The sequence below is a fragment of the Gastrolobium bilobum genome, unplaced genomic scaffold (genome assembly GCF_033153095.1).
Source record: "Gastrolobium bilobum isolate Gb01-03AN ecotype WA unplaced genomic scaffold, APGP_CSIRO_Gbil_v1 utg51140, whole genome shotgun sequence".
Taxonomy (NCBI): Eukaryota; Viridiplantae; Streptophyta; class Magnoliopsida; order Fabales; family Fabaceae; genus Gastrolobium; species Gastrolobium bilobum.
This window is the reverse complement of record NW_026896706.1, coordinates 227,931-238,170: the sequence shown is the minus strand read 5'-3', so window position 1 is coordinate 238,170 and position 10,240 is coordinate 227,931. Positions and strand designations below refer to the sequence as shown.

The 10,240-nt window shown below is 46.3% G+C and overlaps 1 protein-coding gene across 1 annotated transcript; it reads left to right on the top strand.

Annotated features, from left to right (window-relative positions):
- Positions 1–1,183: 1,183 nt before the first annotated feature.
- Positions 1,184–5,517, top strand: LOC133301549 (uncharacterized). The gene is made up of 4 exons (XM_061501193.1): positions 1,184–1,644; positions 1,750–2,181; positions 2,512–3,933; positions 4,080–5,517. The coding sequence occupies exons 1-4, from the start codon at positions 1,184–1,186 to the stop codon at positions 5,515–5,517; spliced, it is 3,753 nt and encodes a 1,250-aa protein (XP_061357177.1).
- The last annotated feature ends 4,723 nt before the right edge of the window (positions 5,518–10,240 follow it).

The window sequence follows — 10,240 nt, the reverse complement described above, 5'->3', positions numbered from 1 at the left end:
TGCGATCAGCGCTAGATAGATTGTTTATGTGTGATTCTTACATTATCAAGTTAATATTGGTTTATTATTACACATTTAAGAAACCTACATTAAATCTGAACCGATCACCGACTTGGTTGGGGTATTGGATCACTAATTCAACCAATGAGTCACTCTGATTGAACCACATGATCCAGATATATATTGTTCCGGATGGCCCAACCCTTAAGCAGCCCAGTGGCTCAGGCCCAGTCCAAGGCTCCGGCCAGGGCTGACGTGGACCCTCCCATCCCCCAACACTGCGACACGTCCTAGGGGAAGCACTGAAATGTCCCATTTCGGGACCCCAACCCCCAAAGGCAGTCGCCCCAGATGTCGTTAAAGGGAACTGCCCCCGTTTGACATACCTGACACCACCAGGCGCATCACTGCTATCATAGCAGCGCTTGTCACGCCCCACGACATCTGCTATCAGGAGCAGATCCCAAGAAAGGTTGACCCCCTCCTCACCAACCCGTTGGAGGCTCATACAACCTCCCTATAAATAGCCCCTTTGGGCACACCAAGGGATATATTATGTATCGTTATTCTGCTCATTTACTTTGAGTCATACTATTGCTTACTTATCCATTGTTGATTGCTTGTTATACTGGGCAAAGTACCTCTTAGCTTGGTCTGTACCTGTGCTAAGAGTATTATCCATACAGTGACTCATCCCTGAAGGGAACATAGTGGGCTTATAGATCCTTACGGTACATTTGCGCCGTCTGTGGGAAACTACAAACTTCTATTCCCACTCTCCTACCAAAGATCTAGAAGACACATTTCAGACCCTGATAATTAGACATGGTTGTCACGACCAGAAGGGCGGAACAAGCCAGAGCCGTCACCCTTGACGGTCACGTGCAAACAGTATATCCCAACTCCCTGCCATCCATGCACTCAGCCCCAGCTGAACGAGCCGCTGGCGAGGCCCTCCCACCGGTACTACAATCCGTTGGTCCGCGGCTGCCAGTAGCTGCCGACAGAATAACACAGTTTAACCATCGCGCACCTGTGCGTGAGATGCAAGGGGAAAAAATCCCAAACCAACCCCCACCGCCGGGAGTTCATTTCGGAATCCCATTCCCTACCACTGCTCCATTAGCCATCCCACTCATCCATCGTCCACAACCAGTTCGAAGCCAGCCAGTCGCCATGCACAATGACCATCGAATCCCTATGGTCGCCCCGTACCCCGGCCCCTAGGCCTTATACTCACAATGTTGCTGCTCCCTTCCCTCAGCCGTACCTTGCTGGTTTTCCTTTCCACGGTTACGCTATGCAGCCTCATAACGTGGCCATCCCGCAACCCCAAGGGTCTTATCAAAATCTAGGTCAACCAACATACGACGTCAACCAGGCCTTGCACCATGCCCCAACTCTCTCTTATTCGGTGGAGGCTCCACGTATGCCCCACCCACAACCGGACCAGCGTGCTCGCAACCCCGATGTAAGGATAACAACCGCTCATACGTCAGGACGCAACAAACCGCTGAACGATAACTTGCGGTTAACCCCCATACCCCTTGGTTTCAAAGGCCCATCCAACATTTCCACAAATATTGGCGACACAGACCCTGTAAGAACCAAGTCGAAGAAAGCAGGAAGAGCCCCAAGGTGCAGGTACACATACTCCTTTCAGGCTTGCGACAAGGAGCTTTCGCTTACGAACTCGCCCGACATGAAATCACCGACTTAGAAGAGTCACAAACCATTTAAGCATGCCAGTCGCCCTTCAAAACGTGGTTCATCAGGGCGCCAGTCACACAGTGTCCTGCAAACGGAGTACAAAGAAGAGCCCAAGAGCAACCAACGAACCCAGCAGCCAACCAGAGAAGTCACCGCGTATTGCAAGTTCCACCGTAGCAACGACCACAGTACTGAGGAGTGTAGACACCTCAAAGATGAGATTGATGAGCTCATCAAGGGTGATGCTCAAAGGCGTGGCCTGAGTCTGCACACCAAACATGTACAGGAAGGCGACACCGCGAACGTAGCAGGTCGCCAGAACGAAGAAAAAACAACCAACCTGGCTATCAACCTCGTCGCGAGCGAGGTCATAAAGAAGGCTCCCCACGAGACCGCAGAATGTCCGGTAGCCAAAGCAATGGAGGGAGGAGGGAAGGAGATGACAAAGATTCAGCAGTCATCAGGCACAGAGTAATAAATATAATATCAGGAGGGCTGAGCGGAGGCGGAGAATCGGTCAACGCCAGAAAAGGCACTTGAAACAGTGCTTGGCGGTCGTAGGAAAAGTGATCAGCAAAGTACGAGTGGATTCAAGCCCTGCCAAGCCCAAAATCGTGTGGGATTGCAACAACTTCGGCGACGTCCTTCTCGGACATGATGACCCACTGGTCATTCAAGCAATAATCGCCAATTTTGGCATCAACCGAGTGTTTGTAGGCCACGGCAGCTCTGCCGATATCTTATTTTTGCCCTGTTTTAATGCGTTAGGGTTTACTGTTAATGACTTAACCCCAGTTGCAGTGAACTTTCAGGTTTCAACGCAACTACCACTAAGCCCCTAGGAATGATAAACCTGCGTTTATCTTTGGGGACGCCTCCCACATCAAGGTCATCCGACATCCAACTCTTGGTGCTTGACACCCAATCAGCTTACAACGTTATCCTCGGCAGAAGGATGCTCGCCGCGTTTGAAGCAAGCATATCACACCCGCGCCTGGCAATGAAGTTCCTGGTGAGGGACAACAAGATCGCGACGGTAAAAGGCGACCAGACGGTAGCTAGGAGTTGCTACAACATATCTCTGAGACCAGCACCTAAGGTCACCTTCAAAGACCAACCAGCGCTGCAGGGGACGACATCTCAGGTAACGGAAGAAATTACTAGTAAAAATAAAAAAGAGCCTGATCAATGTTTTCTTGTAGAATTCGACGCTAGGGACGACCCTCGAGCAGAGCATTCCAGGCCCACGCCTGATGGAGAGTTAGAACATGTCATTTTGGGTGACGCCGAACACCAGACGACTACTATTGGAGCAACTACTGATCTGGAAATGAAGAAGAAGTTGATCGAACTACTACGAAGCAACAGAGACCTCTTCGCCTGGAAACCATCTGACATGCCAGGTATAGATCACGAAGTATGTTGCCATCGACTGTCTATGGACCCCAGAGCAAAGCCCGTTGCGCAGAAAAAGAGGAAGTTTAGCCCGGATCGCCAGAGGGTAATCGACGAGGAAGTAGAAAGGCTCCATGACGCTGGCTTCAAAAAAAAAGTCAAATATACAACCTGGCTCTCCAACCCAGTGTTGGTCAAAAAGACCAGCGGGGCGTGGAGGATGTGCGTCGATTACACTGACCTGAACAAAGTGTGCCCCAAGGATGCTTATCCCTTTCCAAGCATTGACCAGCTGGTGGATAACGCGTCCGGGTTCAAGATACTCTCATTCATGGACGCCTACTCTGGTTACAATCAAATTCCATTACTTGAAGAAGATCAAATCAAGACGGCGTTCATCACCCAGAACGCCAATTACTGTTACACTATGATGCCTTTTGGCCTGAAGAATGCGGGCGCCACGTACCAACGAATGATGAATGAAATGTTCAAAGACTTGATCGGCGACAGCGTGGAAGTCTACATTGACGATATGATCGCCAAGTCGCAAACACCGGAACAGAACTTGATGCATCTTCAGGGCGTGTTCGATAGGCTGACAAAGTACAACATGCGGCTCAATCCGAATAAGTGCGCTTTCGGCGTCCCGACGGGCAAGTTTCTAGGCTTCATGCTAACCGAGAAAAGCATAGAAGTCAACCCTGATAAGTGCAAAGCGGTCATCGAAATGCGAAGCCCGCAAATAGTCAAGGAGGTTCTGCAGTTAACTGGAAGACTGGTAGCCCTAACGCGTTTCTTGGCGAACTCCGCGCACAAATCACTCCCCCTGTTTGGGTTGCTCAAAAAAGGTACATCTTTTGCATGGTCCGAGGAATGTGAAGGAGCTTTCCAAGAGTTTAAAAGGGCGTTGTCCTGCCCGCCAGTCCTCACTAAACCAGACAGTGGCAAGACTTTGTATTTATACCTCGCGGTAGGTACGGAGGCCATCAGTGCGTTAGAGAGCCAAAGGGGGAAGGTCAAAAGCCGGTCTACTTCATCGGCAAGGTGCTGCAGAGGGCTGAGCTGCGATATCAACAAGTTGAGAAAGTCACCCTCACACTTATTTTTGTGGCACGAAGACTGAGGCCATACTTCCAGTGCCACCCCATCGTTGTCAGAACCAATCAACCCATCCGTCAAGCTTTGCACAAGCGAGACCTCGCAGGACGAATGATGTCTTGGGCGATCGAGCTCTCAGAATACCAGATCAGCTATGAGCCAAGAACCGCCATCAAAGCTCAAGCCCTCATAGATTTCATTGCTGAGATGACACAAAACCCTATAGCCAATGCCCAAACCACTGAGACGCCAAACACGGCGATATGGAAACTATACGTTGACGGCTCATCAAACGTCAAAGGCTCGGGTGCAGGTATGATAGTTGAAAATCCAAACGGTGTTGCTGTTGAACACTCCTTGTCTTTCAAATTCAATGCCACAAACAACCAGGCAGAATATGAGGCCATGATTGCGGGCCTAGTTCAAGCAAAGGAAATGTGCGCCAGACGCCTCAAAGTCTTTAGTGATTCCCAGCTGGTAACGTTTCAGATTTCTGGCGAGTACCAAACCAAAAGACCGCTAATGTGCAGGTACTTAGAGAAGGTCAAAGAGTTAATCCAAAGATTCGAAAGCGTCGAGGTGGAACATATCAGGCGTGCCAAAAACACAAGTGCAGATATTCTCGCCAAGCTGGCAAGCACCAAAAGCCCAGGTAACAATCGTTCTGTAATCCAACACAATATGCCTAACCCTTGCATAGTCATGAGCATTTCAGGATCAAACCCTGAGGTTGTCGAAGAGACCTGGATCACGCCCATTATCAACTACTTAGCCGAAGGCATCCTACCTCCCGACCAAAAAGAAGCTAGAAAAATCGTAAGAAGAAGTGCACATTTCTGCATGGTACACGGGCCATTGTACAAGCGAGGACTCTCAACCCCACTCCTGAAATGTCTGAACCCCAGCGATGTTCAGTTCTTGTTAGAGGAAATACATGAAGGGATCAATGGCCATCACATGGGCGGTCACTCACTAGCAAAGAAGGAGATGAGAGCTAGATTTTATTGGCCAACCATGGAGCGTGACGTCCACGAGCATGTCAAAAAATGTGAAAAATTCCAGAGGTTTGCCGACGTACACAAAGCCCCACCTGAAGAATTGAAGTCAATCACATCACCGTGGCCTTTCTACAAGTGGGGGATTGACATTCTGGGTCCCTTTCCTATAGCGGCCGGCCGAGTGCAATGGTTAATTGTCGCCATTGACTACTTTACCAAGTGGGTAGAGGCAGAACCCTTGGCCACAATTACATCTCAAAGGGCAAGGAAATTCTTTTGGAGGAGCATTGTATACCGTTTCAGTATTCCAGCATAAATTATCACAGATAATGGTACCCAATTCACCGACGCCAAATTCCGGGAGTCAATGAGCAGTCTGCAGATCCGACATCACTTTACCGCAGTTGAACGCCCCCAGTCTAATGGCTTAGTGGAATCGGCCAACAAAATGCTAGCCAAAGGAATTAAAAAGAAGTCAGAAGAACACAAGGGGGCGTGGGTAGACAACCTCGACAACATGTTGTGGGGATACAGGACAACCGCACGATCTTCCACTAGAGAGACGCCTTTCAGACTAACTTACGACACCGAAGCCATGATTCCCGTTGAAATAAGTGAACCCTCCTGGCGACGGGAACATGTTACCGAGGTCGCCAACACTCAAAATCTGAATAAAGCTCTGGACCTGTTGGATGAGCTCAGAGGGGTTTCTTCCCAAGCTGACCGCCTTTCAAAAGAAAAGTCAGCCACTTATTATAATAAGAAAGTCATTTCTCGAAGTTTTCAAAAAAAAGATTTGGTTCTTAGAAGAGCAGACATTGGCAATAAGAACGCCCGAGAAGGAAAGCTCGCCCCAAACTGGGAAGGACCTTACGGGGTAGCTAACAAATTAGGGAAAAGAACTTACTCCCTAGAGACACTAGGGGGAAAAGCCATACCGAGGGCGTGGAACGCAGATAAGCTCAAGAAGTATTATAGTTGATTCACCATATAACACTTCCTGCACTCTTTTCCTTTCCTAGGTTTTGCCCCAATGGGTTTTACTGGGAAAGGATTTTAACGAGGCAGGGTTTCAAACTTTCGATAAATACAAGTTCCAATTTACCAACTCTTTGTTAAAATTGCATGGTCAACTAGCGGGAAGGTACTCACCCCGTCAAACGTTGGACTGGGATGGTTCTCACCCCCAGCCAATGCCCAACTAGTGGGACAGTTCTCACCCCCGCTGAACATTGAACTGGGATGGTTCTCACCCCCAGCCAACGCCCAACTAGCGGGACAGTTCTCACCCCCGCCAAACGTTGGACTGGGATGTTTCTCACCCCCAGCCAATGCCCAACTAGCGGGACGGTTCTCACCCCCGCCAAACGTTGGACTGGGATGGTTCTCACCCCCAGCCAACGCCCAACTAGCGGGACGTTTCTCACCCCCGCCAAACGTTGGACTGGGATGGTTCTCACCCCCAGCCATCGTCCAACTAGCGGGACGGTTCTCACCCCCGCCAAACGTTGGACCGGAACGGTTCGCACCCACAACCAACGCATAAGTTGCGGGACGACTTTCGCCCTCAGATAACGCCCAGCTCATAAAGAATAAATCAATATTGAAGAGTTTAGATTGACATCGCAAAAAGGTAAACAAATTCCATTATAATCAGAAGAAGAAAAAAACCACTAGTTGGCCACCAACCCTACTACACTTATATCTAAATTTAAGTGTCAATTGTGGCGGTCATCAGCAACGACATCCTCATTAGTAGCTTCATGGACTGGTTTCGCCGCGCCCTCCTCAATGTTTTCCAAAGTCTGCTCAGGGATGCCCGCAACCGCAACACCTCCCCCAGTCGCCATGATAGGAGCAACCAACGTTTCGTCCACAGGCTCTGCCGGCAAGTCACGCCTGACTCCTTCCTCATCAGGATTACCATCACTATCCCCATGGGGTATGACGGAACCAACAATGGCTAAACCGAGGACACGAAAGCTTACCTCTAAGCGATCAATCCAAGCCAAGTCCTCACAAGCTCAATGTCACCAAACAGCACAATCACAGTCTGTTTATACAATAATTAATCACCAATAAATATTGCCCAAGGTTTCTTTAAGTGATTAAGGCTTTCCGACTCATTTTAAGTGATTTAAGACTAAATCTGCAAGAGGTATTCGAATACTCCTCGATGAGTATTCGAATACTCCAAGTCTCTAGAAAATATCTGAATACTTTCACTAAGGTATTCGAATACCGCATGGTATCCGAATACTTTTCCCACGGTATCCGAATACTACACAGTATCCGAATACATTTCCCCCAGTATTCGAATACTTCTCAGTATTCGGATACTTCTTCAAAGGTATCCGAAAATTTTTCTTCCCAGAAAAGTATCCCAATACTCCTTCAAGGAGTATTCGACTACCACAGGATAGGTATTCGAATACTACATGATAAGTATTCGAATACTTATCAGACAGAATGCAGAAATTCGTGCATTCTCTGCATAAGTCCCAAATTAAATGTCCAAACTCGATTTGGAGTTCAATAACTCCATAAACAGATGTTCATTAACATGTTTTAGACTCAGATTACCAGCCTTTAGCTCAAATGGTTCAAGTTTCACTTTTTAATGGATTAAACAAGCTAAAATCATGAAAATAACAAAGAGGTGATCATGGTATACCTCAAATGCTGAAAACTCAGAAAATGAGACAGAATAGGAGTCCTGTACACCGCACTATGGTTCAACCACCTACCAAATACGAAAATGCACTTCAAGCTTTGCCCTATATCACTAAAAATGGCTCCTTGAAGCCATTACACCCCAAGAAAAGGCTCACACCACCAAAACTCAAGAAAGAAGTCCCAAACTTCACCAACACAGAGGCTACAACTCACAATGAACCAGCACACTCCTTCACAATACTAACTACCAAGTGTTTACCAGGTTTAATGTGAAGAAATCTATGGAAAAAGGTGAGTTCTTGGCTCCCAATCAAGCATAAGGGTCCAAGCTTCAAGGGAAGGGAAAATAGGCTGACGGGAATCAGCCACCAAGGAGTCACACGTAACAAGGAATTATAGCCTAGGGTTTTGGGCCCATTTGGCAATTATAGATCCATTAAACTAATCACACTGTATTAGCAGTAATAGCTAAGCTTATCCTTTTAATCTCAAACTTGGGGTTCTGAACCTAGCCATTTTTCAAATATTTGTCATATATTTATTTTATTTTTCGCAAGACTTTGCCGATACGCACTTTTACGTAGCAGGTATCAGTTCTGACACCAATACTCATTATTTTGACTTGCTACTTGACGTACTAGTTGTAACTCCTCGTATATATCCGGTAATGTTATCATACTATCGTATTAAGCTGCGCTTAATTAAAAATGCGGAATATCTTTTCCTTTTCAATTATGAAGTCATTATCATTACCAACTTGCTTATTAATCAATTAATAAAACATCGCCTGTATGCAATTGCAATAAAACAGCTAACTGAAATACCTCATTAATTAAAATAGCATAATGTATGTCTCTAGTCACGGAACTACAACACGTAGACCGGACCAACTATCAGTTTATACAACTCAACTCAAAAGTACTAACAACATAGTGGCATAGACAACTCCCATGCTCACCCAAATAAGGCAACAAAGCCCAACATAGTCTCAATATCATCAACATAATAATAATGCGGAAAACATAAACAGCATCCAGTCCAGTCATGCTAGCAAATAAGCAGTAATATCATCAACTAAGCTCTGGCCTCCTGCCGCCAGAGGCATCAGTCACCATACTACCTGAACCTGAAATAAGCATTCCCCAAACGTGGGGTGAGATCTCTAAACAAGAAATCTCAGTAAGACAAGGGGTCCTCAAGGATCTTCCACCCCAAGCTCACTTATATGTGCAATATAAGTTTCAAAACAATTTATCAATATCATTTCTAAAACAGTGCAATGCAACAGATAATTAAGTCATGTGTGTTAATTCTATTCTACTGGCCAGAGAAATGCAGGATTTATATACGTCTAATACCCACAAATAGTGCAAGATGCTACTTGCATCCACCCCAGATCACCGTCTTGTATGACGCCACATACTCATGCTTACCGTCAAGATGGAACAACACATGCATATTAAAAGCCATTAACACATAAAGTTCAACAGCATTTCATATATCAAAAGCATGTAACACAACATGCATATAACCATACCCCCATGGGACATGGTGGAACCACAACACGGCTAAACCGAGGACACGAAAGCTTACCTTGCAAGCTAACACCCAAAGCCAAGAGTCCACAGCTCAAAGTCCAAACACAACAGATTCACAATCTGTTATGGACCAATAATACATCAACAATCATACTCTACCAGTATACAACATAAAGACAACGCCTTTTCATTACGTTTTACGTCTTAAGGCTTCTCACCAAGCCATAAGCCCTTAATCACATGATTCTGACTTACATTAATTAATTACAGAAGTTCAACTTCCTCAAACTAGGGTCCACAAACCCATAGATCAGTTCTGGATGAACGGTACGCTACTGTTTCTCGCAAACCCAGAATATCCGGATATTCCTCGGGGGCATATCCGGATATCCAATATCTGAATATCTCACTGTACATATCCAGATATCAATATCCGGATATCCAGATCCCCATATCCGGATATCCCGATCCCCATATCCGGATATCAATATCCGGATATTTCACGATCAGATATTCAGATATTTCACGACAGAATGCAGTTTCTGCATTTCGTGAAGATATCCTTCCAAGGTTGGGTTTTTAACACTTCCAGAAGCTTAAACATGCATCTTAAGGTCCATTTAGGTTCATATGACAGTTGGTTACTTGTTTAATTCATTAAACATGCCAAGACACCTCTTTTAATCATCAAAACACATGATCAAGGTTGGTGACACTTACCAAAGCTCAAAACAGAGCAAGAATGGCTCTTGGAGCTCACCATACAGCCTCTACAGTTCTGAGTTGGTCCCAAAACGAAAATGACAGCACAAGCTTGGACCTTTC